At 43.8% G+C, this 27,834-nt stretch overlaps 1 protein-coding gene across 2 annotated transcripts; it reads right to left on the reverse strand.

Annotated features, from left to right (window-relative positions):
- Positions 1-828: 828 nt before the first annotated feature.
- On the reverse strand, positions 829-27,466 carry LOC124040924 (vesicular, overexpressed in cancer, prosurvival protein 1-like). 2 transcript variants are annotated; one of them, XR_006839823.1, is made up of 6 exons: positions 27,123-27,466; positions 25,637-25,695; positions 6,568-6,645; positions 3,471-3,657; positions 2,764-2,893; positions 829-1,824 (listed from the first exon to the last, which is right to left on the reverse strand). XR_006839823.1 is itself a non-coding variant. In XM_046358041.1 (5 exons), the coding sequence occupies exons 3-5, from the start codon at positions 6,577-6,579 to the stop codon at positions 1,634-1,636; spliced, it is 333 nt and encodes a 110-aa protein (XP_046213997.1). In that variant the 5' UTR covers positions 6,580-6,645; positions 25,637-25,695; positions 27,123-27,466; the 3' UTR covers positions 829-1,633. The 2 variants fall into 2 exon arrangements, 1 of the variants encoding a protein (XP_046213997.1); XM_046358041.1 differs by lacking the exon at positions 3,471-3,657.
- Positions 27,467-27,834: the final 368 nt, after the last annotated feature.

Raw genomic sequence — 27,834 nt, forward strand, 5'->3', positions numbered from 1 at the left:
TCTGTGTTCTTGGGGACCTTCAATGCTGCATAAATGTTTTGGTACCCTTCTCCAGATCTGAACCTTGCCACAATCTTGTTTCAGAGCTCTACAGACAATTCCTGACTTGCACTGTCAACTGTGGGAGCTTATATAGACATATAGATAATCATGTCCAATCAATTGAATTTACCACGGGTTGACTCCAAGTTGTAGAAACATCTCATTGCTCAATGGAAACAGGATGCACCTGAGCTCAATTTTGAGTCTCATAGCAAAGGGTCTGAATACATATTTAAATAATATATAAATTTGCTAACATTTGTAAAAACCTGTTTTCATTATGGGGTATTGTGTGTAGATTGATGAGGGAAAACAGTTATTTCAGCCATTTTAGAATAAGGCTGTAACGTATCAAAATGGGGAAAAAGTCAAGGGGTCTGAATACCTTCCGAATGCACTGTACCTGTTGTGTGACGGATATGTACAAAACACCCATTTGCAGGATTTAATGTGGCACACTCAGAAAATGGGTGAAGATCAAAACGGATCCAATCCATTGGAAATGAATGAGAACTAATGTGATATAGAAAATCAATGGTTTGTGTTGTACAGCCCAGCAGCTTGCCTCCAGAGCACATACTGCAACACAGCTGGCTGCATGTTGAACATCATACTGACACCTAGTGGTTTAAAGTCTTCCATGATGTATCAGTATTCCTGTTGAATGGGAAAAGGGAGCACTGGAAGGTTGTGGTAAGACATATTACATTGGGATTCTGGGCAAAGAGCATTGTAGCGACCTTAACTTGTAATATTTGGAAGGAACACAATTTATTTCCAGACTAATCACTTTATTAGGCAAGCTGGTGATATATTTACCCTCTGTTAATTCAGGATACTGTGATTTTTTTTGTGTTTTATTTTTGAAACAATGACCACACTATACCTGAATTCATTCGCAAATTGCATAAAATATAGAGGAAAGTCATGCACCAAAATGAATTAAGAGACAAAGCTAAACTGATTTGCCATGACTATAGTATGTCCACAGCATTACAGGCTTCTGATCTACAGTAAACTTGTTCCTCAACTAGAGATACTAAATGCTCCAACCGCAGTAATATTAAACACATACCAGACAGTGGGCGATAATACAGTATCCTGAGTGGGTGATCTGAGTGAGTTGTGCTCAGATAGATGCTGCTCTTCCAGCTGACACAGTGTTGTTGACAGAGCACCTCTCTTTCTGAATCCATGTCTGTTTTTATCCTGTTGGGTCTCTTCGAGAGGTGACGTCAAAACAAACACTTTGACACCGATTCATTGTGGTACAGACTGAAGCTGCTTTCGGGGCTGGTTTCTCAGACACAGATTAAGCCTAGTCCCGGACTAAAAAGCTATTTAAATGCATGCTTTTTGGTCCAGGGCCAGCGTCCCTTAATGAGATGTTTTTAATGTAGAGATGCTTTTCCATAGTCTAGTAGTCTACAATATCAGACTCGCTTTTTACCCATGAGTCAAAATGTAGGATAGTGACCCTTCCTTATTGACGTGCAGAGAACTCTCTCTCGCTTTGCTGCCAGTTGTGGCGGCGTTGGGAACTCTGAAGGGTTTGAAATCATTTCATTAATTCCAATGTCTTTCCTCCAGGTTACCTCTTCTCCGAGGCCTGCAGCACCTGTTCATAGGGTGGAGGAGGGAGGTTGCAGTAAGCAGGAGGGGTTGGGTGTGGGTAAGGTGCTGCCAAGTGGGAGGGATAGGGATGGGGGCTGTAGGGGAAGGTAGGGGTGAGGATCATCCCTCCTGGGTCCCCATAGTTCTGCATGCTGGCCTGCTGCAGTCCTGGAGGACAAAGAGAGTAGATAAATTAATGAAAACTCACGTAGTTCACCATCTACGCACAGTATTTTGTTTCGTAAGGTTGATGTAAATAATGTGGCCCACAATACAGGGCATTTCACAAAAATACCACTGTTGTCCAGACTTGTCTGCTACACTGTCTGACTGCTACAGTGAAAGCTGAACTGAGTGACATTTGGTGTGAGAGAGGTCCGAATCTGAGCACGTGTTAAAGGCATGGATATGTATAAGCAGCATTTCTCAGCTCAGTTCCATTTGGTCCACTCAGTGACAGATTTTGGTGCAGCACTGAACTAGAATGTATCACATTTTAAACCTCAGCACAGAAAACACATGGAATAATAGCACTATTATATTTTACTCTTCTTCCCTCCAGAGCCAAAACATGAAATATGAATACCCATATTTCCAGATCAATGAGTGGAGGGGCTTGTGTGTGTCAGTCAAAATAGCAAGAATGTGTTCAGAGTGACATCAGCCAGAATGGATCCAAGAAGCCGACCCAGTGTTAGTCCCACATTGCACCCTATTCCCTTCATAGTGCACTACTTTTGGCCCAAACCCTATTTGTAGTGGACTATATAGGAACCAGTGTGCCATTTTGGATCCAGAATCAGAAAAAGAGAGTCAATCACTGTACTGAGATCCGAGACTGGTCCTTTCTGACCAGATTATTTTAGTAAATTGAGAAAGGTTCATTTGTACTCTGCTATGTATAAATGACTGCGCTGAGTCTGGAATAGTGGGAGATGAAAGGAGAAAAGGAAATAACTTGATGGGGGGTGGGGATAAAATAGAGAAGATCTGGAGAGAGGCTGTGGTAGTGGGGTATTGAGTAAGAAAAGGAAAGTGAGAGGAGTGAGTGGGAGGAGAAAGAGTGGGAGAGGGAATAGAAGAGGAGGATGTACATATGGGACTCACCTGGAGCTGTCATTGGGTGTCTGGTGAATGCCACATTAAAGGTGTCTTCAGGAAGGGGGAGGGGTACATGCATCTGCGGATGAAGAACCCCGCCCCACAGCAGAACAACACACCCATCATCAGCAGCAGCCTGCAAACAAAGAGCGCAAAAACGTACATAATACACGCTACTTAACCATCAATTCATGGCCTTACATTGACAGACTAAGAGATAAAAGAAAGATGGCATGAAAGGAATAAGGAGCTTGAAGATGTTCTGACTGAGGAAATTAGACTTGAGTCTTCTGTGATATCAGTGGTAGTTGTTGATAGAATTCATGGGCTCAATTTACTGGACTGAAAGAGTTCATCCTTGACAGTCAGAAATTTCTACTACACTAGTATAGGAATACCTTAATAGCCCAATATTGATATTAATTGGATCGTCTCTGAATGTTTGAAAAGGCTGAGGGACCTTGCTTTGTCTTTTCTGTCTGCAAAAATACCTTTCATAAGCCTTGTTTAAACCTGGTGCTAATGTAGCACATGGGGATGTGTGAAACTTATTCCTCAGCCTGAAGTGTCCCCACTTGCGCCAGTGAATAGATAGTTTTTCGTGTGGCACCAACTGGTGAGAAGATGCTTCAAGAGGGCGGTCACGTGCTAGCAAGGCAAAGGTCCTGAGTTCTTGTCAGGCATGGGCCGAATCGGAAGGAAGTGATACTCACTAAGCAAGCAGCGTGACGTCGTTTACAGTGGTGCCGTGACCCAGATTAACAGTTGCGCTCAGATCAATGATGGGATCACTGTTGAGTAAGTTTAAGTGGTGAATGGAGCATATGGGGATGTGTGATGCCCCACCACCACATATGGGTGCCCCACCACCACAAAAAGCACTGAGCTAAGCTGAATCACCTGCAATTTGGAGCAAAAAAATTGAAAATTATTAAATCAATATTGTTGTTTTTTACATTGTTTGCAAACTGATATGTGACATGTATTAATACCAAAATAACATGCAAAACAGGGGGGGCCACTGCATAAGACAATGGTGCCACCTGTCAATTATTTTTTTTAATGGTCTCTCTGTAAAGATCTGTCTACACTTGTGAGATATCCAGACCAAATACGTGCCTAACTACCTCCGGAGGTGGTCAGGGAGATCAGATCACAATGCATCTTTTTTTTTTTTTTTTTTGTCTACACCTGTCCAAAAAAAATTGGGCACAATCAGATTGTGGACAAGATCAGAACAAAGGATACATGTTAGCACCAGGTATAAATGGGGCCATTGTCTTATTGAATCTGATTTAAGATGGGGGCTAGGTGAAGGATTCATTCTAAATTATAAACTGGGCGGTTCGAGCCCTGAATGCTGATTGTCTGACAGCCGTGTTATATTTAAGGAATAAGGCATGAGGGGGTGTGGTATATGGCCAATATACCACTGCTAAGGGCTGTTCGTGTTGTGTTGTGCATAAGGAGTGCCTGGCTACAGCCCTATTGGCCATATACCACAATTGTTATAATCAACTTGTTACCAACATAATTAGAGCAGTTAAAATAAATATTTTGTCATACCCCTGGTATAAGGCTGTCAGCCAATCAGCATTCAAGGCACGAATCACCAAGTTTATAACAGAAGTTATACCACAGGTATGACAAAAATAATATTTTTACTGCTCTAATTATGTTGGTAACCAGTTCATAGTAGCAATAAGGCACTTCGGGGGTTTATGGTATATGGACAATATACCATGGCTAAGAGCTGTATCTAGGGGCTCCCCGTTGAGTCGTGCATAAGAACAGCCCTTAGCCGTGGTATATTGGCTATATACCACCCCCACACCGTATTGTTTAAATATAGTATAGGGACCTTTCTTTCAAACTGGTGTACTGAATTGAAGAACAAACTAAAGTCAAGACCAATGTTCCCTCCTGAAGGACTGCTGCGCTGAAGAAATAACATGACGCACAAAGACGAGACTGAATTTCACTGAGTTCGTCCCATTAGTTTGCACTATATAGATCATGTTTTTTTATTTTTCTCTGTTCAACATTATATCAGCCCCTTTTCAATTAAACAAAACAAATCTAACTTTGCAAGATTGGGTCTGTGATTTTGTTGTAGGCAGAGCCAGAGCGCAATGGAGTATAATTATATTGGCCGAGGTAGCCCACGAGCTGTCTTTCAATCACCCAGTTCAGATCAGTGCGTACAGTAGCGCGTGTGCGTGCACATTTTGATATTCTTTGCGAGTTATTAGCCAAGTTATAGATAAGTATAGGTCAGCAACAGGGAGATACTTCTTCACACAAGAGCACAAAACCTGTAGGCTACATTTCAAGTTGTCTTTGAAAAGACAGTCAGATGAAAAACGTAATTCTTAATTAAAGGGGCAGTGTCGTATTTTGAGACAGGCTTGAATATGCAAATAGCCAGCCTACATTGTAATAATCATACATTTTGTTTTGTAAAGTGGTTTCTTGGTCAAACAACACAATACAAAGCAATTTACAGTCACCTATTTGGCCCATGGTGTTAAAGACCAAGTAAAAAATCATTAATTGATGTCAAGCCCTTCATAATGTAAAAACGTTTTTAAAAAAGTCTCATGCAATGTAGGCCTGTACTGAACACCACATATAGGTTACTGTAGGCTATATCATAGAAATCAAAAGCTATTTCCATGTGATGATTTTATGAGATTTGCTCCATTGGTTTTGTTGGTAGGTCTACTTTACGCTCAAATAGCCACAATAGCCTATTGGCAACCATCTAAAACTGTAAGGGTACAGCCTTAGTGTTCACTGTAAACACGTGCCAGGAGTTGCACAAAAATCTCACAATGTTCAAGTTTCTGCTTACAAGACCTAAAATGTGATCAGTTCCCCCCAAAATTTGAGGGAGCATTGGTCAAGAGGAACTTTTATGCTGAAGTATGACAAATCATTTTAGACCCAAGCCACCCCCTGTACCCGGACTTTGAACTACTCCCCTCTGGGCACAGGTATTGGGCACCCCTCAGCAGGAAAAACAGAACTAGACAATCATTTGTGCCAGGTGTGATATCCCTCCTAAATAGCTCGGGCTAATGTTCCTACCGACCCAGTAAGGCCAGCAGGCTACTCTCTTTTTATTGGTATGTAACTGTTATGAAAGTTGTATTGTCAATTTGTTTTGTTAATTAAACGCCACTTTAAACGTGTACATGACACTGCAACAAAATATCCCCATGGGGACAATTAAGTCAGTAAAGTAAAGAAACCCACACACACCACAGGAGGCTAGTGGCACCTTAATTGGGGAGGATGGGCTCATAGTAATGGCTGGAACGGAGTGAATGGAATGTTCTTGAACACATCAAACACATGGTTTCCATGTGTTTGAAACCATTCCATTTACTTCATTCCAGCCATTATGAGAAGTCCTCCCATCAGCAGCTTCCTGTGGTACACACACACACATACACACACACACACACACACACACGAGAGAGAGCAGTTTCTGATTGAATTGCATATTAGGATCATGTCATAACAATTAAGCATTTCACTGTGAGCCAGTGTAGCTATTTTAAGCTACAGCAAGAAGCCCTCGCATGAGGGGCATGTTCTAAGTAGAAACAAAGGAGTTCCCAAAGGACTGCAAACTCTATGAACAAACTAATGTCTTATGCATAAATGCACACAAGTACATGCAGGGAGCAAGTTGATGCGAGAGAGAGTGAAAAATACAGAGCGAGACAGAAAGAAGATTGAGAAAAAGAGAGAGAGGAGGGAGGAGAGAAGTAAGACTGGCAGGCTATTATTGGGGGAACTCACCAGAAGTGCCATAGTCTCTGGATGGAGAGGGCTCTGACACAGCACCGTGTCCCACAACAGTCCTCATACGATCGGCATCTACAATACACACACACACATACACAGAGGAAAAGGTTATTCCAATCACCAGCATCTAGAATACTGACTAAGTGATGTCATGTTTTGTCATTTATTATCATGTCTTGTCCCTGTGCTCCCCATTCTATTCGTTTCCCTCTGCTGGTCTTATTAGGTTCTTTCCCTCTTTCTATCCCTCTCTCTCCCCCTCCCTCTCTCACTCTCTCGCTCTCTCTTCTCTCTATCGTTCCGTTCCTGCTCCCAGCTGTTCCTATTCCCCTAATCATCATTTAGCCTTCCCACACCTGTTCCCGATCCTTTTCCCTGATTAGAGTCCCTATTTCTCTCCTTGTTATTCGTTTCTGCCCTGTCGGTTCCTTGTCAAGAATTCACCGTGCTGTGTTTGTGTATCGCCCTGTCGTGTCGTGTTTTCCTCAGATGCTGCGTGGTGAGCAGGTGTCTGAGTCTGTCTGGTTCAAGTGCCTTCCCGAGGCAACCTGCTGTTCACCTGCTGTTCAAGATCGAGTCTCCAGTTTGTCCTCGTCATTTCGAGTGAAAGTTGTGTTTTTGATTGTATTTACTTTACTGGATTAAAGACTCTGTTTTCGCCAAGTCGCTTTTGGGTCCTCTTTCACCTGCATGACAGAAGGAACCGACCAAGGAATGGACCCAGCGACTTCAGACGCTCGTTACACTGCCGTCGAGATCCAAGGAGCCATGCTCGGCAGACACGAGCAGGAATTGTCTGCTGCTCGCCATGCCGTGGAGAACCTGGCCGCTCAGGTTTCCGACCTCTCTGGACAGTTCCAGAGTCTACGTCTCGTGCCACCTGTTACTTCCTGGCCTGCCGAGCCTCCAGAACCTAGGGTTAATAACCCACCTTGCTACTCCGGGCAGCCCACTGAGTGCCGCTCCTTTCTCACGCAGTGTGAGATTGTGTTCTCTCTCCAACCCAACACATACTCTAGAGAGAGCTCGGGTTGCTTACGTCATTTCACTCCTTACTGGCCGGGCTCGAGAATGGGGCACAGCTATCTGGGAGGCAAGGGCTGATTGCTCTAACAAGTTCCAGAACTTTAAAGAGGAGATGATTCGGGTTTTTGACCGTTCAGTTTTTGGTAGGGAGGCTTCTAGGGCCCTGGCTTCCTTATGCCAAGGTGAACGGTCCATAACGGATTATTCTATTGAGTTTCGCACTCTTGCTGCCTCTAGTGAGTGGAACGAGCCGGCGCTGCTCGCTCGTTTTCTGGAGGGACTCCACGCAGTGGTTAAGGATGAGATTCTCTCCCGGGAGGTTCCTTCAGATGTGGACTCTTTGATTGCTCTCGCCATCCGCATAGAACGACGGGTAGATCTTCGTCACCGGGCTCGTGGAAGAGAGCTCGCATCAACGGTGTTTCCCTGCTCCGCATCGCAACCATCTCCCTCCTCTGGCTCAGAGTCTGAGCCCATGCAGCTGGGAGGGATTCGCATCTCGACTAAGGAGAGGGAACGGAGGATCACCAACCGCCTGTGCCTCTATTGCGGAGTTGCTGGACATTTTGTTAATTCATGTCCAGTAAAAGCCAGAGCTCATCTGTAAGCGGAGGGCTACAGGTGAGCGCAACTACTCAAGTCTCTCCATCAAAATCCTGTACTACTTTGTCGGTCCATCTACGCTGGACCGGTTCGGGTGCTACATGTAGTGCCTTGATAGACTCTGGGGCTGAGGGTTGTTTCATGGACGAAGCATGGGTTCGGAAACATGACATTCCTTTCAGAGAGTTAGAGAAGCCTACGCCCATGTTCGCCTTAGATGGTAGTCATCTTCCCAGTATCAGATTTGAGACACTACCTTTAACCCTCACAGTATCTGGTAACCACAGTGAGACTATTTCTTTTTTGATTTTTCGTTCACCGTTTACACCTGTTGTTTTGGGTCATCCCTGGCTAGTATGTCATAATCCTTCTATTAATTGGTCTAGTAATTCTATCCTATCCTGGAACGTTTCTTGTCATGTGAAGTGTTTAATGTCTGCCATCCCTCCCGTTTCTTCTGTCCCTACTTCTCAGGAGGAACCTGGCGATTTGACAGGAGTGCCGGAGGAATATCATGATCTGCGCACGGTCTTCAGTCGGTCCCGAGCCAACTCCCTTCCTCCTCACCGGTCGTATGATTGTAGTATTGATCTCCTTCCGGGGACCACTCCTCCTCGGGGTAGACTATACTCTCTGTCGGCTCCCGAACGTAAGGCTCTCGAGGATTATTTGTCTGTGTCTCTTGACGCCGGTACCATAGTGCCTTCTTCCTCTCCGGCCGGGGCGGGGTTCTTTTTGTTAAGAAGAAGGACGGTACTCTGCGCCCCTGCGTGGATTATCGAGGGCTGAATGACATAACGGTTAAGAATCGTTATCCGCTTCCCCTTATGTCATCAGCCTTCGAGATTCTGCAGGGAGCCAGGTGCTTTACTAAGTTGGACCTTCGTAACGCTTACCATCTCGTGCGCATCAGAGAGGGGGACGAGTGGAAAACGGCGTTTAACACTCCGTTAGGGCATTTTGAGTACCGGGTTCTGCCATTTGGTCTCGCCAATGCGCCAGCTGTTTTTCAGGCATTAGTTAATGATGTTCTGAGAGACATGCTGAACATCTTTGTTTTTGTCTATCTTGACGATATCCTGATTTTTTCTCCGTCACTCGAGATTCATGTTCAGCACGTTCGACGTGTTCTACAGCGCCTTTTAGAGAATTGTCTCTACGTAAAGGCTGAGAAGTGCTCTTTTCATGTCTCCTCCGTTACTTTTCTCGGTTCCGTTATTTCCGCTGAAGGCATTCAGATGGATTCCGCTAAGGTCCAAGCTGTCAGTGATTGGCCCGTTCCAAGGTCACGTGTCGAGTTGCAGTGCTTTTTAGGTTTCGCTAATTTCTATCGGCGTTTCATTCGTAATTTCGGTCAAGTTGCTGCCCCTCTCACAGCTCTTACTTCTGTCAAGATGTGTTTTAAGTGGTCCGGTTCCGCCCAGGGAGCTTTTGATCTTCTAAAAGAACGTTTTACGTCCGCTCCTATCCTCGTTACTCCTGACGTCACTAGACAATTCATTGTCGAGGTTGACGCTTCAGAGGTAGGCGTGGGAGCCATTCTATCCCAGCGCTTCCAGTCTGACGATAAGGTTCATCCTTGCGCTTATTTTTCTCATCGCCTGTCGCCATCTGAGCGCAACTATGATGTGGGTAACCGTGAACTGCTCGCCATCCGCTTAGCCCTAGGCGAATGGCGACAGTGTTTGGAGGGGGCGACCGTTCCTTTTGTCGTTTGGACAGACCATAAGAACCTTGAGTACATCCGTTCTGCCAAACGACTTAATGCCCGTCAAGCTCGTTGGGCGTTGTTTTTCGCTCGTTTCGAGTTTGTGATTTCTTACCGTCCGGGTAGCAAGAACACCAAGCCTGATGCCTTATCCCGTCTGTTTAGTTCTTCTGTGGCTTCTACTGATCCCGAGGGGATTCTTCCTTATGGGCGTGTTGTCGGGTTAACAGTCTGGGGAATTGAAAGACAGGTTAAGCAAGCACTCACGCACACTGCGTCACCGCGCGCTTGTCCTAGTAACCTCCTTTTCGTTCCTGTTTCCACTCGTCTGGCTGTTCTTCAGTGGGCTCACTCTGCCAAGTTAGCTGGTCATCCCGGTGTTCGAGGCACTCTTGCGTCTATTCGCCAGCGCTTTTGGTGGCCGACTCAGGAGCGTGACACGCGCCGTTTCGTGGCTGCTTGTTCGGACTGCGCGCAGACTAAGTCGGGTAACTCTCCTCCTGCCGGTCGTCTCAGACCGCTCCCCATTCCTTCTCGACCATGGTCTCACATCGCCCTAGACTTCATTACCGGTCTGCCTTTGTCTGCGGGGAAGACTGTGATTCTTACGGTTGTCGATAGGTTCTCTAAGGCGGCACATTTCATTCCCCTCGCTAAACTTCCTTCCGCTAAGGAGACAGCACAAATCATTATCGAGAATGTGTTCAGAATTCATGGCCTCCCGTTAGACGCCGTTTCAGACAGAGGCCCGCAATTCACGTCACAGTTTTGGAGGGAGTTCTGTCGTTTGATTGGTGCGTCCGTCAGTCTCTCTTCCGGGTTTCATCCCCAGTCTAACGGTCAAGCAGAGAGGGCCAATCAGACGATTGGTCGCATACTACGCAGCCTTTCTTTCAGAAACCCTGCGTCTTGGGCAGAACAGCTCCCCTGGGCAGAATACGCTCACAACTCGCTTCCTTCGTCTGCTACCGGGTTATCTCCGTTTCAGAGTAGTCTGGGTTACCAGCCTCCTCTGTTCTCATCCCAGCTTGCCGAGTCCAGCGTTCCCTCCGCTCAAGCGTTTGTCCAACGTTGTGAGCGCACCTGGAGGAGGGTGAGGTCTGCACTTTGCCGCTACAGGGCACAGACTGTGAGAGCCGCCAATAAACGCAGGATTAAGAGTCCTAGGTATTGTTGCGGCCAGAGAGTGTGGCTTTCCACTCGCAACCTTCCTCTTACGACAGCTTCTCGTAAGTTGACTCCGCGGTTCATTGGTCCGTTCCGTGTCTCCCAGGTCGTCAATCCTGTCGCTGTGCGACTGCTTCTTCCGCGACATCTTCGTCGCGTCCATCCTGTCTTCCATGTCTCCTGTGTTAAGCCCTTTCTTCGCACCCCGTTCGTCTTCCCTCCCCCCTCCCGTCCTTGTCGAGAGCGCACCTATTTACAAGGTACATAAGATCATGGACATGCGTTCTCGGGGACGGGGTCACCAATACTTAGTGGATTGGGAGGGTTACGGTCCTGAGGAGAGGAGTTGGGTTCCGTCTCGGGACGTGCTGGACCGTTCACTCATTGATGATTTCCTCCGTTGCCGCCAGGATTCCTCCTCGAGTGCGCCAGGAGGCGCTCGGTGAGTGGGGGGTACTGTCATGTTTTGTCATTTATTATCATGTCTTGTCCCTGTGCTCCCCATTCTATTCGTTTCCCTCTGCTGGTCTTATTAGGTTCTTTCCCTCTTTCTATCCCTCTCTCTCCCCCTCCCTCTCTCACTCTCTCGCTCTCTCTTCTCTCTATCGTTCCGTTCCTGCTCCCAGCTGTTCCTATTCCCCTAATCATCATTTAGCCTTCCCACACCTGTTCCCGATCCTTTTCCCTGATTAGAGTCCCTATTTCTCTCCTTGTTATTCGTTTCTGCCCTGTCGGTTCCTTGTCAAGAATTCACCGTGTTGTGTTTGTGTATCGCCCTGTCGTGTCGTGTTTTCCTCAGATGCTGCGTGGTGAGCAGGTGTCTGAGTCTGTCTGGTTCAAGTGCCTTCCCGAGGCAACCTGCTGTTCACCTTCTGTTCAAGATCGAGTCTCCAGTTTGTCCTCGTCATTTCGAGTGAAAGTTGTGTTTTTTGATTGTATTTACTTTACTGGATTAAAGACTCTGTTTTCGCCAAGTCGCTTTTGGGTCCTCTTTCACCTGCATGACAAGTGAAGGCTTTTGTGCAAACAGTATAGTCTTCCAACATCCCTATCAAAACACATTAACAAATGGCAGTTCTCATAAGCACAGTACAATTTACAATACTGCGGGAAAAGTCAGAGAAAAATACCAAGTGGCCCAGTAAAATAGACACGTCAAGCAGATGAAAACTGCTCTGCGGTCTAAGATGAATATTGAGTAAACTATTGAGGGTACACTGAGTTTAGTTCCACGTCCTTTCATTTCAGTTTGTCTTGAGTCCCTGAGCTGAAATTGGATCGCTATCTGAACCCCCTGCAGATCAATTGTCAGCATCTGTATAGAGGAAATCTGATGATGAATTGTTCTCTGTGACTTGACTACTGTGTGTGCGACACACACACACACACATACCCTCGCCCAGATACAAGAAGTTTTCTACGTCAAATTTTGGGACTTTTAGGTAGCCATTTATTTATTTATTTTGTATATATTTTTTTTAAAGTTAACAATTAATCATACTTAGTAAAAATATTATTATAGGATAATATGTTTGATAATGTGTGATGTTTTTTTGATGGGGTGGGGCTGTTTGTGTCAGGCAGAGATGTGATTTGGCAGTTCCAGTCTTCCGATCTGCCCTGCACAGAGAGCAGCAGTGTCTGATGTTTTTCAAGAGCGTAAAGCAGCTTCAGTTTTAAACATGGAGGAGAGATTATTTATGAAATCATTACAGATTTCAGAGAAATGTTCATCATCCACTGAGCTGCACAGAACGTTAAATCCTGTGGCTAAATAGACAGCAAACCACTTCCATGACAAATCCTCCTCAACATTTAAAATGCTCCCTCTCCTACTGTCAGTATTTTGTACTGTATTTCAACACCAGCCGTACTGAAGGGTGAGAGCTAATTTACCAGCTTTCAGCATTAAAGTGATACTTCAGGATTTTGGCAATGAGACCTTTTATTTACTTCCCCAGATTCAGATTAATTTATAATTCACTGTATCACAATTCCAGTGTGTCAGAAGTTTACATACACTTAAGCTGACTGTGCCTTTAAACAGCTTGGAAAATTCCCGAAAATGATATCATGGCTTCAGAAACTCTGGTAGGCTAATTGAAATCATTTGAGTCAATTGGAGGTGAACCTGCAGATGTATTTGAAGGCCTAACTTCCTAACTTCAAACTCAGTGCCTCTTTGCTTGACATCATGGGAAAATCCAAATAAATCAGCCAAGACCTCAGGAAAAAAAAAGGTAGATCTTCACAAGTCTGGTTCATCCTTGGGAGCAAATTCCAAACAGCTGAAGGTACCATGTTTATCTGTACAAGCAATAGTACGCAAGTTTAAACACCATGGGACCACGCAGCCGTCATAATGCTCAGGAAGGAGACGCGTTCTGTCTCCTAGAGATGAGCGTACTTTGGTGCGAAAAATGCAAATCAATCCCAGAATAACAGCAAAGGACCTGGTGAATATGTTGGAGGAAACAGGTACAAAAGTATCTATATCCACAGTAAAACAAGTCTTATATCAACATAACCCAAAAGTCCGCTCAGCAAGGAAGAAGCCAATGCTCCAAAACCGCCATAAAAAATCCAGACTACGGTTTGCAACTGCACATGGGGACTAAGATCGTACTTTTTGGAGAAATGTCCTCTGGTCTGATGAAACAAAAATAGAACTGTTTGGCAACAATGACCATCGTTATGTTTGGAGGAAAAAGGGGGATGCTTGCAAGCCGAAGAACACCATCCCAACCGTGAAGCACGGGGGTGGCAGCATCATGTTGTGGGGGTGCTTTGCTGCAGGAGGGACTGGTGCACTTCACAAAATAGATGGCGTCATGAGGTAGGAAAATTATGTGGATATATTGAAGCAACATCTCAAGACATCAGTCAAGAAGTTAAAGCTTGGTCGCAAATGGATCTTCCAAATGGACAATGCCCCCAAGCACACTTCCAAAGTTGTGCCAAAATAGCTTAAGGACAACAACGTCAAGGTATTGGAGTGTCCATCACAATGCCCTGACCTCAATCCTATAGAAAATTTGTGGGCAGAACTGAAAAAGCGTGTGCGAGCAAGGAGGCCTACAAACCTGACTCAGTTACAACAGCTCTGTCAGGAGGAATGGGCCAAAATTCACCCAACTTATTGTGGGAAGCTTGTGGAAGGCTATCCGAAACGTTTGACGTTACACAATTTATAGGCAATGCTACCAAATACTAATTGAGTGTATGTAAACTTCTGACCCTGTAATGGCGTTCGTCTGTTGAAGGAAGAGAGTCGGACCGAAATGCAGCGTGTTGGTTACTCATGACTTTAATGAATGAAAAAACGCGGTACATGAAATAACTGAAACTAAATACAAAAACAACAGAACGGAACGTGAAACTAATTACAGCCTATCTGGTGACTACAACACAGAGACAGGTACAATCACCCACGAAATACAAAGCGAAACTCAGGCTGCCTAAATACGGTTCCCAATCAGAGACAACGATAAGCACCTGACTCTAATTGAGAATCGCCTCAGGCAGCCAAGCCTAACAACACCCCTAATCAGCCGTGATCCCAAATAATACAAACCCCAATACGAAACACAACATATAAACCCATGTCACACCCTGGCCTACCCAAACATATAACAAAAACACAAAATACAATGACAAAATACAATGACGTACAAGGCGTGACAGACCCACTGGGAATGTGATGAAAGAAATAAAAGCTGAAATAAATCATTCTCTCTACTATTATTCTGACATTTAATCATTCTTAAAATAAACTGGTCATCCTAACTGACCTAAGACAGGGCATTTTTACTTGGATTAAATGTCAGTAATTGTGAAAAACTGAGTTTAAATGTATTTGGCTAAGGTGTATGTAAACTTCCGACTTCAACTGTATACTGTATCTAAGAAAGTAATACTCAGTGTATGTTGTGTAGTAAGCTGTTAGTAGCCCATGTGCCTCACCCTAATCATTTGGTCTATTTTCACCAATTCAGTATTGTAAACATATTGTTCGTGGTCACACGTGTCAAATTAATAGCTTCTTTAACGCATCAAATAGTGTTATATGATGTGTATCTTTTTTGACACATAAAAGACCCAAATTGCGTTCCATGTGCCTCACCCTAATAATTCTATTTTCACCTCTTAATGTTGCCTACTGTTTTAACTTGGTGGTGCACATATGTAGCCTATAACCTGTTTTAGAGAAATGTAATCATTGAGCTTTCCTTGTCTGTTTATTTGCCCCTTTTATTTATCCTACGGTTCTAGCTTGTTGTAAAAGGAGTATACTGTAAGAACGGCCCATTTTCTGAATTCTGTCACTGTACATTTCAAAAGTGCTGCTGTTGGGACAGCTTTATGTAGGCCCTAACAGTTTGTGGGCACCGTTCGTCACCGTAATAGTGCAATTAATGTATTGTTTAGTCTTGTGGAGTGGCTTTGCTGGCATGCATCCCACATTTTGTTTTTTTCCCCCCACTAAGATGTACATGCTAAAATCACCACTGCACTAGTGCAATGACGAAGTTTATAGGTATCTGCTAGCATTCTAGCAGATACTCTTAACTTCCTTCATACTGGTATGGTAGAAAAATGACAAGATTATGTTATAATACTGTTTATGCATCAAAAAAGGTTTGATGAGTACTCTCACCTGTGTCTGTAGGACTGGGGTTGGGCTTGGGCCTTGGCAACTGGGCCTTGGCGCTAGCAATTGATGCCTTGGAGATAAAACCGACAGCCTGCATTCCATAGAATGAGTTGGTGTTTGTATACTGTGAGGTACCAGGGAGGAGATGTCTCTGGTGTGGGCGGCTGATAGGAGGAACCTTGTCTTAGGGGCCAAACCCTCTTTTTTATACAATTTGAACAGTCCTCACAGTAAATGCTATCTGGCTGGGGGATACTCTTTCTCACATACAAATCCTAACCTTTATGATTCATACAAACTTTTCCAGACATCTGTTGTTTGTCACGTATTCAGGAGTATGTGTCTTAACTATGAAATAGTGTGGCTCGGTTCTGCTCGTTGAGTTCTCCCATCACATTTCAGAGTGTGGAATGCACCCGCTTCATTGCAATAATGAATCGATATTAAATAAAGATGACAAGAAATTACAAAGTCTCGCTCCTTTGAATCAGAAATATTCCACGGCACTGGACACAGAGACATAAAAATTGTATCCACTAGTTCTTCTGACTCTGGGGAAGTAGATAAAGGACATCATTGTCAAAATCCCGAAGTATAACCAGAGACTCTCGGTTCGCGCCCAGGCTCTGTCGCAGCCGGCCGCAACTGGGATGTCGGTGGGGCGATGCACAATTGGCCTAGCGTCGTCCGGGTTAGGCCGGTAGGGATATCCTTGTCCCATCGCGCACCAGCAACTCCTCTGGCGGGCCGGGCGCAGTGCACGCTAACCAAGGTCGCCAGGTGCATGGTGTTTCCTCCGACATATTGGTGCGGCTGGCTTCCTGGTTGGATGCGCGCTGTGTTAAGAAGCAGTGTGGCTTGGTTGGGTTGTGTTTCGGAAGACGCATGACTTTCGACCTTAGTCTCTCCCGAGCCCGTACGGGAGTTGTAGCGATGAGACAAGATAGTAACTACTAATAATTGGATACCACGAAATTGGGGAGAAAAATTAAAATTCGGAAGTATCCTTTGAAGGCCATCCATTACACAAGTCATTAGCAGCACATCGCTAGGGGCCCGATTTCGATTGAGGAAAGTATGCCTTTCTTACGCACTTTTCAGTAATCGGTATTCAGACTTACCTTATTAAGGTGTGTAACAGGCTTTGCAGGCGTGGTTCCCTTACGCACTGAATAAATTTAATTTAACTGCTGAAAACTCTCCCACTTGCTGGCAACAGATTTTTTCACGCCGTTTTCATTCAACAGGGTTTTCAGTACATTTATGTTAAGCCATCCCTTTAAATACGGTGTACATTCATTTTGTTGACAGACTAGAATGCATTAAGAGAATAGGTTCAGAAAATAGGGATCGATGAAAGAAAGCCATCTAAATAAATACATATTCGTCTCCGTATCGACACCAACTGGTAGATTTAAAAATATTCAGGTCTTGTAGATTATTTATGCAAATTTGAGGTTTAGGAAAGTATGTATGAATCATAAAAAAATGCTGGGTTGAAGAGACTTTAGCAATATATTGATGAATAAACAATACAGTGGTTTGAGTCATTCTGAAAATTACCACATTCAGTTCTTTAACCCTTGGTAATGTTGGAAGATTAGTGCATATAGAATTAAAATAGGGAGAATAGTGTACAATAGTAGGCTATACTCACCTCTATTACCTATGCTAACCATGGAACTGTGTGATGACACAGCTAAGTATTGCGCCATGCTTTGGGTTCAAACTGTACAGCTTGGTCTGCACTCTGCTCCATAACAATTGAATTAGCCTACATGCAGTGGCGATTTTAGCATGTTTTTATTTATGTAATTTTATTTAACCAGGTAGGCTAGTTGAGAACAAGTTCTCATTTGCAACTGCGAACTGGCCAAGATAAAGCAAAGCAGTTCGACACATACAACAACACAGAGTTACACATGGAGTAAAACAAACATACAATCAATAATACAGTACAAACATCTATATACAGCATGTGCAAATGAGGTAGGATAAGGGAGGTAAGGCAATAAATAGGCCATGGTGGCGAAGTAATTACAATATAGCAATTAAACACTGGAATGGTAGAATGTGCAGAAGATGTACAGTGGGACAAAAAAGTATTTAGTCAGCCACCAATTATGCAAGTTCTCCCACTTAAAAAGATGAGAGAGGCCTGTCATTTTCATCATAGGTACACTTCAACTATGACAGACAAAATGAGGGGAAAAAATCCAGAAAATCACATTGTAGGATTTTTTTATGAATTTATTTGCAAATTATGGTGGAAAATGAGTATTTGGTCACCTACAAACAAGCAAGATTTCTGGCTCTCACAGACGTGTAACTTCTTCTTTAAGAGGCTCCTTTGTCCTCCACTCGTTACCTGTATTAATGGCACCTGAACTTGTTATCAGTACAAAAGACACCTGCCCACAACCTCAAACAGTCACACTCCAAACTCCACTATGGCCAAGACCAAAGAGCTGTCAAAGGACACCAGAAACAAAATTGTAGACCTGCACCAGGCTGGGAAGACTGAATCTGCAATAGGTAAGCAGCTTGGTTTGAAGAAATCAACTGTGGGAGCAATTATTAGGAAATGGAAGACATACAAGACCACTGATAATCTCCCTCGATCTGGGGCTCCACGCAAGATCTCACCCCGTGGGGTCAAAATGATCACAAGAACGGTGAGCAAAAATCCCAGAATCACACGGGGGGACCTAGTGAATGACCTGCAGAGAGCTGGGACCAAAGTAACAAAGCCTACCATCAGTAACACACTACGCCGCCAGGGACTCAAATTCTGCAGTGCCAGACGTGTCCCCCTGCTTAAGCCAGTACATGTCCAGGCCCGTCTGAAGTTTGCTAGAGAGCATTTGGATGATCGAGAAGAAGATTGGGAGAATGTCATATGGTCTGATGAAACCAAAATATTACTTTTTGGTAAAAACTCAACTCGTTGTGTTTGGAGGAAAAAGAATGCTGAATTGCATCCAAAGAACACCATACCTACTGTGAAGCATGGGGGTGGAAACATCATGCTTTGGGGCTGTTTTTCTGCAAAGGGACCAGGACGACTGATCCGTGTAAAGGAAAGAATGAATGGGGCCATGTATCGTGAGATTTTGAGTGAAAACCTCCTTCCATCAGCAAGGGCATTGAACATGAAACGTGGCTGGGTCTTTTAACATGACAATGATCTCAAACACACCACCCGGGCAACGAAGGAGTGGCTTCGTAAGAAGCATTTCAAGGTCCTGGAGAGGCCTAGCCAGTCTCCAGATCTCAACCCCATAGAAAATCTTTGGAGGGAGTTGAAAGTCCGTGTTGCCCAGCAACAGCCCTAAAACATCACTGCTCGAGAGGAGATCTGCATGGAGGAATGGGCCATAATACCAGCAACAGTGTGTGAAAACCTTGTGAAGACTTACAGAAAACGTTTGACCACTGTCATTGCCAACAAAGGGTATACGAAAGTATTGAGATACACTTTTGTTATTGACCAAAAATACTTATTTTCCACCATAATTTGCAAATAAATTCATTAAAAATCCTATAATGTGATTTTCTGGATTTTTTTTCTCATTTTGTCTGTCATAGTTGAAGTGTACCTATGATGAAAAATTACATCTTTTTAAGTGGGAGAACTTGCACAATTGGTGGCTGACTAAATACTTTTTTGCTCCACTGTATGTGCAAGTAGAGATACTGGGGTGCAAACGAGCAAGATAAATAAATACAGTATGGGGATGAGGTAGATTGAATGGGCTAATTTACAGATGAGCTATATGCAGGTGCAGAGATCTGTGAGCTGCTCTGACAGCTGGTGTTTAAAGCTAGTGAGGGAGGTAAGAGTCTCCAGCTTTAGTGATTTTTGCAGTTCGTTCCAGTCATTGGCAGCAGAGAACTGGAAGGTGAGGCGGCCAAAGGAAGAATTGGCTTTGGGGGTGACCAGTGAGATATACCTGCTGGAGCACGTGGGGCAAAAAAAATTTCAAATGTGGGATACATGCCAGCAAAGCCACTACACAACAGAACACTAAACTATACATTAATTGCACTATAATGGTGACAAATGGTACCCACAAACTGTTAGGGCCTACATAAAGCTGTCCCAACAGCAGAGTCCCAACATCTTACCACTGATACACCTGGCTATTAGCGGAGCCTTATCTGGCAGGACTACAGTTCATTCAGCCTCATTTACTGCCTTTAGAAAAACATAGCTGACATGGCTGACTTGCTTAAACAAATGTGGTTTCTACTGACAAATGAGATGTACAAACTATTGCATAAGGGGACGACAAGCAGATAAGAGGCCATCCGTAATTTCGATGAAGACATTAATGAGCGAGCTAGGACGGACGTAGTCTATTTAACTATTTGTTCAGCATTTTTGAAATGCACAGCAACATAATTCAGAACATGGGCTGTTCTTACAGTGTTCTCCCTGTACACCAAGTCATAACCATAGGATAAATAAAAGGGGCATATACTGTAAGACAATCAAATCAAATTGTATTTGTCACATACACATGGTTAGCAGATGTTAATGCGAGTGTAGCGAAATGCTTGTGCTTCTAGTTCCGACAATGCAGTAATAACCAACAAGTAATCTAACTAACAATTCCAAAACTACTGTCTTATACACAGTGTAAGGGGATAAAGAATATGTACATAAGGATATATGAATGAGTGATGGTACAGGGCAGCATAGGCAAGATACAGTAGATGGTATCGAGTACAGTATATACATATGAGATGAGTATGTAAACAAAGTGGCATAGTTAAAGTGGCTAGTGATACATGTATTACATAAGGATGCAGTCGATGATATAGAGTACAGTATATACGTATGCATATGAGATTAATAATGTGGGGTAAGTAACATTATATAAGGTAGCATTGTTTAAAGTGGCTAGTGATATATTTACATCATTTCCCATCAATTCCCATTATTAAAGTGGCTGGAGTTGAGTCAGTGTCAATGTCAGTGTGTTGGCAGCAGCCACTCAATGTTAGTGGTGGCTGTTTAACAGTCTGATGGCCTTGAGATAGAAGCTGTTTTTCAGTCTCTCGGTCCCAGCTTTGATGCACCTGTACTGACCTCGCCTTCTGGATGATAGCGGGGTGAACAGGCAGTGGCTCGGGTGGTTGATGTCCTTGATGATCTTTATGGCCTTCCTGTAACATCGGGTGGTGTAGGTGTCCTGGAGGGCAGGTAGTTTGCCCCCGGTGATGCGTTGTGCAGACCTCACTACCCTCTGGAGAGCCTTACGGTTTAGGGCGGAGCAGTTGCCGTACCAGGCGGTGATACAGCCCGCCAGGATGCTCTCGATTGTGCATCTGTAGAAGTTTGTGCGTGCTTTTGGTGACAAGCCAAATTTCTTCAGCCTCCTGAGGTTGAAGAGGCGCTGCTGCGCCTTCTTCACGATGCTGTCTGTGTGAGTGGACCAATTCAGTTTGTCTGTGATGTGTATGCCAAGGAGCTTAAAACTTGCTACCCTCTCCACTACTGTTCCATTGATGTGGATAGGGGGGTGTTCCCTCTGCTGTTTCCTGAAGTCCACAATCATCTCCTTAGTTTTGTTGACGTTGAGTGTGAGGTTATTTTCCTGAAACCACACTCCAAGGGCCCTCACCTCCTCCCTGTAGGCCGTCTCGTCGTTGTTGGTAATCAAGCCTACCACTGTTGTGTCGTCCGCAAACTTGATGATTGAGTTGGAGGCGTGCGTGGCCACGCAGTCGTGGGTGAACAGGGAGTACAGGAGAGGGCTTAGAAAGCACCCTTGTGGGGCCCCCGTGTTGAGGATCAGCGGGGAGGAGATGTTGCCTACCCTCACCACCTGGGGGCGGCCCGTCAGGAAGTCCAGTACCCAGTTGCACAGGGCGGGGTCGAGACCCAGGGTCTCGAGCTTGATGACGAGCTTGGAGGGTACTATGGTGTTGAATGCCGAGCTATAGTCGATGAACAGCATTCTCACATAGGTATTCCTCTTGTCCAGATGGGTTAGGGCAGTGTGCAGTGTGGTTGAGATTGCATCGTCTGTGGACCTATTTGGGCGGTAAGCAAATTGGAGTGGGTCTAGGGTGTCAGGTAGGGTGGAGGTGATATGGTCCTTGACTAGTCTCTCAAAGCACTTCATGATGACGGAAGTGAGTGCTACGGGGCGGTAGTCATTTAGCTCAGTTACCTTAGCTTTCTTGGGAACAGGAACAATGGTGGCCCTCTTGTAGCATGTGGGAACAGCAGACTGGTATAGGGATTGATTGAATATGTCCGTAAACACACCGGCCAGCTGGTCTGCGCATGCTCTGAGGGCGCGGCTGGGGATGCCGTCTGGGCCTGCAGCCTTGCAGTGAAGGAGAGACCGCATGTTTTCGTGGCAGACCGTGTCAGTGGCACTGTATTGTCCTCAAAGCGGGCAAAAAGTTATTTAGTCTGCCTGGGAGCAAGACATCCTGGTCCGTGACTGGGCTGGATTTCTTCTTGTAGTCCGTGATTGACTGTAGACCCTGCCACATGCCTCTTGTGTCTGAGCCGTTGAATTGAGATTCTACTTTGTCTCTGTACTGACGCTTAGCTTGTTTGATAGCCTTGCGGAGGGAATAGCTGCACTGTTTGTATTCGGTCATGTTACCAGACACCTTGCCCTGATTAAAAGCAGTGGTTCGCGCTTTCAGTTTCACGCGAATGCTGCCATCAATCCACGGTTTCTGGTTAGGGAATGTTTTAATCGTTGCTATGGGAACGACATCTTCAACGCACGTTCTAATGAACTCGCACGTCAATATTCGTCAATATCGTTATCTGACGCAATACGAAACATATCCCAGTCCACGTGATGGAAGCAGTCTTGGAGTGTGGAGTCAGCTTGGTCGGACCAGCGTTGGACAGACCACAGCGTGGGAGCCTCTTGTTTTAGTTTCTGTCTGTAGGCAGGGATAAAAAAATGGGTCGTGGTCAGCTTTTCCGAAAGGGGGGCGGGGTAGGGCCTTATATGCGTCGCGGAAGTTAGAGTAACAATGATCCAAGGTTTTACCACCCCTGGTTTTGAGTTCCGGCGCCGACAGAGATGGCCGCCTCGCTTCGCGTTCCTAGGAAACTATGCAGTTTTTTGTTTTTTTTAACGTGTTATTTCTTACATTAGTACATTAGTACCCCAGGTCATCTTAGGTTTCATTACATACAGTCGAGAAGAACTACTGAATATAAGATCAGCGTCAACTAACCATCAGTACGACCAAGAATATGTTTTTCGCGACGCGGATCCTGTGTTCTGCCTTAAAAACAGGACAACAGAATGGATGAAAGCTCTTATAATATTCGATGATTACATTTCTCAAAAACAGGTTATAGGCTACATGTGCACCACCAAGTCATAACAGTAGGAGAAATTAAGAGGTGAAAATATACCAAATTATTAGGGTGGGGCACATTGGCTAATTACAGCTTACTACACAACATACACTTAGTATTACTTTCTTTGCTACAGTGTGCATATCTCCCTGGCATATTACATCATTTATGGACCCTCACCTTGTTGTGCTGTGCTCAATTGAACAGGAAGGTGTCGCGGCGGTCCTTCGTGGGCAAATTTTGTCATCAAACTTTGTCATCAAAGTCTGGCATTCTCTGGATTTATGGTGCTTTCAAGACAACTGGGAACTCGGGGGAAAAAAAAGTTGAATCATGATGATGTCAGTGATCTTCAGGTTGTAGCTCTAAAAAGAAGTCTGAATTCCAAATTTACAATTGCGAGTTGGATGAAAATTATTTTTGAACTTTCCCAGTCGTAGCTAATTTCTCGAGTTCTCAGTTGTCTTGAACTCACTAAAGTCCGATTTTGGAGTTCCGAGTTAACAGTTGTTTTGAGCAAGGCACAAATGATGATTCGTTGACAGCATGGCCAATGCTGAATGTTTATAATTTTAAACTAGGAAAAGAGACCCTCATTGTTGAATTTGCAATTTCCAACTTGTTGTGTAATATTTATGTCCAATGTCCGATGAGCACCAATTGTATCTATAATTTCTCTTAATTATTTCTCTTCATATGATTAGGATTAAAAAGGATTTGCCAGTAGATTGTTGACTTGATTCATGATGATGACTGCTAGCTAAGATTTTGAAAGTATGATGTTGACATGATCAGACCAAGCAAAAAAAGAAATGTCCCCTTTTCAGGACCCTGTCTTTCAAAGATAATTCGTAAATCCCCCCCCCCCCAAAAAAAATGAAATTCTACAAATGTAGGGCTCTAAATAGATTCTGGATCACCACTGCCTATGTCTTTTTTTCTAAAACAGATCTAAAACAAGTGTAATTTATATTTACAATTCCCTTATCCAAACTAATTACTCATTTATCTAGCTCCTTTCAATAGTTCTTATCAAGTTGTGACTTACAGTGCAAGGAGAATACTGTTATTTCTATCAAAATAAATTAAGGAGATGTTTTTTCCATTTGGAACCAGTAGGTTCTTTCGACCTTATTCATGGTTTACTCTCGGGTAAAAGTGGTGGAATTATGAGGGAATTAAATCAAGGTCAGATTACAGTGTAATTATAAACACACCTCCACCACACCTTAATTTCTTAGATCTCCACCAGAACTAATAACAGCTCAAGAGCATGCTATTCTCATGATTAAGTTCAAGTTCAGAATACGCAAAGAGAGAAAAGTGCATAAAAATGTAATGACGTTCCATTTACACTCGTGTCGGATGGGCGTAGAGCTGAGCCAGCAGTCTCTTAATAGTGCACTATAATTCCACACAGTCTGCCTGCACTATACTCTATTTCAGTAGATCTGTGTGTGCACTTTTTTATACAGAGGCAATGCAATCCAAATCTCCCAGTCAATGCAGTAAAGATCTCCTTTCTCTACCACCATAACTTCAACTCCTACTGATGTATCACCACTGTAATGCATTTCTAAAAGCATAGTGGCCAGCTTAGTGGCCAACATGTCTTTATAATTTCAAAGACTTGGTCTGAAGACTAATGCTTAGCCCATTAGTTCAATGATTTAGATCGAAATCAAAGATCTTCAATGAGGTGATTTCTCAACCCAGTGGATGCTGTGTGGGATTTGATGATTGGATTGGGAAAAGTTACAGCTTATTCTTTCTTTCCCCTCGCCGCTTCGACGGCATCCTATATGAATGACAGCCAAAATCAATCAGTCATAGGCCGGTATTAACACATTAGAACTTTTCCAATCTGGTGATCTCGCTGTATTCATCCACATCCAGGGACCACTTTCTTTAATCAAACACAACCCGGTCTTTAAACAAGCCAGAGGGAATCAATAGACTGCACTCTTTAAGTTCACAAACAGTTCAATCAGCAGCATACCACCCTGCATCCCACTGCTGGCTTGCTTCTGAAGCTAAGCAGCGTTGGTCCTGGTCAGTCTCTGGATGGGAGACCAGATACTGCTGGAGGTGCTGTTGGAGGGCCAGTAGGAGACACACTTTCCTCTGGTCTAAAAAAAAATATCCCAATTCTCAAGGCAGTGATTGGGGACATTCCCCTGTGTAGGGTGCTGTCTTTCAGATGGGATGTTAAATGGGTGTCCTGATTCTCTGTGGTCACTGAAGATCCCATGACACTTATAGTAAGCATAGGGGTGTTAACCCTGGTCTCCTGGCTAAATTCCCAGTCTGGCCTTCATACCATCATAGTCACCTAATCATCCCCAGCTTACAATCGGCTCATTCATCTCCTCTCCCCTGTAACTATTCCCCAGGTCGTTGCTGTAAATGAGAATGTGTTCTCAGTCAACTTACCTGGTTAAATGAAGATGTGTTGTAAAATATGAATGTCTTAACAATAAATATAATGTATGCTACAATTAAATGTCGTCTGTGTCCAGGTAATTTTGTTACCCATGTGTGTGTACAGTATACTTACATTAAATGGATGGAGTAGCCTCCTTCAAAATACCAGCAGTAGTTCTTGGAAGCTGTGCACTGTCAATGACAAGAAGAAAACTAGTCATTGATTTATATTTGCTGGTATGAGATCAGAGGGCAAGTCAGAGGGAAAATTAAGTGTTCGGCATTTAAGTAGGAAACTTGTCAACCATGTGAATACCTTGTAGTTTTATTTCTCTGTGATGTGCCAGATGTGACCACCAAACAGGACTTGGTTGGCTTTTCATTAACACAAGTGATACAAAAATCACTTACTATAAGCAAAGTTTATATTTGATGAACCAAACTTCTATTTCATGCAATGCTCTATGTTCAGAGGCCAACTCAAGATGATTGTGAACCGGTGACTGCAAAGTCCAGACCAGACCAGAACCCACTATGCACACATACAGTTCAATGCCACCTCTGTCAGACTAGGCCCAGCACCTAATGTATAACAAGCCTCTAAAATGAGATACTAGAGAAAAATAGTCTGTGGGCTCTCACTATTATCTGCTCTCACTAGACATAATCACACTATTCCCCAGTGTTATTTTCTATGGCTCTGGCTTCTATGATGATGAGACATCCATTTTTGTTTGATGTCCATCCATCACCATGTAAGGTATGTGTGAGCTGTGAGGTGAGCCGGCTAGCCTTGGCCTTTATTGGATGGGAGTAATTGTGAGAAACACTCCAGCCTAGATCTGCCAGGTGGATGTTTGTGTCCACGGTCAATTGCAGCATGTCCCTTCCATTTACACTCATGGCAAGGGGACAAAGCAGCCCCTGAGCAGGACTGGAGTCTGCATTTGGTCATCAGCAGAGGAGCTGGGCTCACGAACAATACCACAAAGAGCTGTTTTCCACTGCTTCAGTTCTGTCACAATTAACAACGATTAGAAGAGGAAGAGATGCCTGTGTGTATGTGTGCGTGCAAATGAGTGAACTGTAGGTGTGTGTGAGTGCATGTGTCTGTTTGTATGTGCAGTCAGCTTTGTAAAATGGTATTGTGTGATCTATTTATTGGATGTTATTGGATGGAACCAAATGGTCTAGAGGCAAGACAAGGCCAAACTAATTGTGGTACATAATGATATGATCCAGGCTGATGTAAATATGAGTCTAGTAAGACTTCAATGAATGGTGAGTTTTTCTAAATATTGTTTCATTTCAAGAATATAGATGTTAATACATTATATACAGAAAATAATTCAATATACCACGGATTTATGTGACCTTACATAATTGCCTAGCGTTCATGGGCCTAAATAGTTTTCAATAGCCCACAACTTCTGCAGCAGCAGGGCGCATTGTTTTGTTGACTTTCAATAAACCCCAAGGCTATAATATTTCAGAGAACAACGAGACAGTTCTGAAGACCGTCATACCCAGGCCTAAACCTTTTAACGGAAACAAAAAGAGGACAACAATTATTCACTTTAACATTGAATTGAATTTCTGACTAAAAATATCAGACTCACCTCATCCACTAACCAAAACAGAAGTATGATTCCAAACAGAACTGGCATCATTCATGAAATGTCAACTTCGCTCACGGACAGTAGCCTCCACCTAAATACCGTGATAGTCCAAAATTAATCAGACATGTTTAGAAATCATTTGTCGCCACATAGTGCGTTTGGTGAGCCACCGGCCATGACTCCGATGTTTGATCGACTGTCGGTGCCATTGGTCAATACGGTTTCAGTCCATCAAGCAATCGGAGTTGATCTCTTCTTCACAGTTGAGTTTGTCATTATCTTTTGCATTAATTGTATCGAACGTAGCCTATTCTTTTCACACGCATAAAGATGAGGCGACACGCCCCCACAGTAACTCTAGGAACACTGCAATCAAGGACGCAGAAGCACTGCTTGAAAGCAATCGCAAGCCATTGAACATTTTGAGCTTTTTTAAAAACCCAAGACAGGCTATGAGTCCACACTGTCACAACTTCAGTGTTAAAACATTTAGATCACACAAATAATATGCAGTACAGGCAATGCAATATAGGTTGTCATTTGTAAAAGTAATGAGTAATTCATTAATGCATTTATTTTTCGCCTAATGATCTTATTGGTGTGGATTTACCCTGTTTCAGGAGTAACCCAGTGTTCTCTCTGATCACCATCAGCTCTACTCTGTGAGGCTATCAACAGAAGCAGATGGAACAGTCCATCGACTGGTAACCAT

This window comes from Oncorhynchus gorbuscha, linkage group LG08 (genome assembly GCF_021184085.1).
Source record: "Oncorhynchus gorbuscha isolate QuinsamMale2020 ecotype Even-year linkage group LG08, OgorEven_v1.0, whole genome shotgun sequence".
NCBI lineage: Eukaryota > Metazoa > Chordata > Actinopteri > Salmoniformes > Salmonidae > Oncorhynchus > Oncorhynchus gorbuscha.

What these genes read in the sequence shown, in the direction of transcription:
- LOC124040924 (XM_046358041.1), bottom strand. An exon ending in ACACCCAATGACAGCTCCAG is followed by an intron (nt 1,825 to 2,763) that starts GTGAGTCCCATA and finishes TTTGTCCTCCAG; the next exon opens with GACTGCAGCAGGCCAGCATG.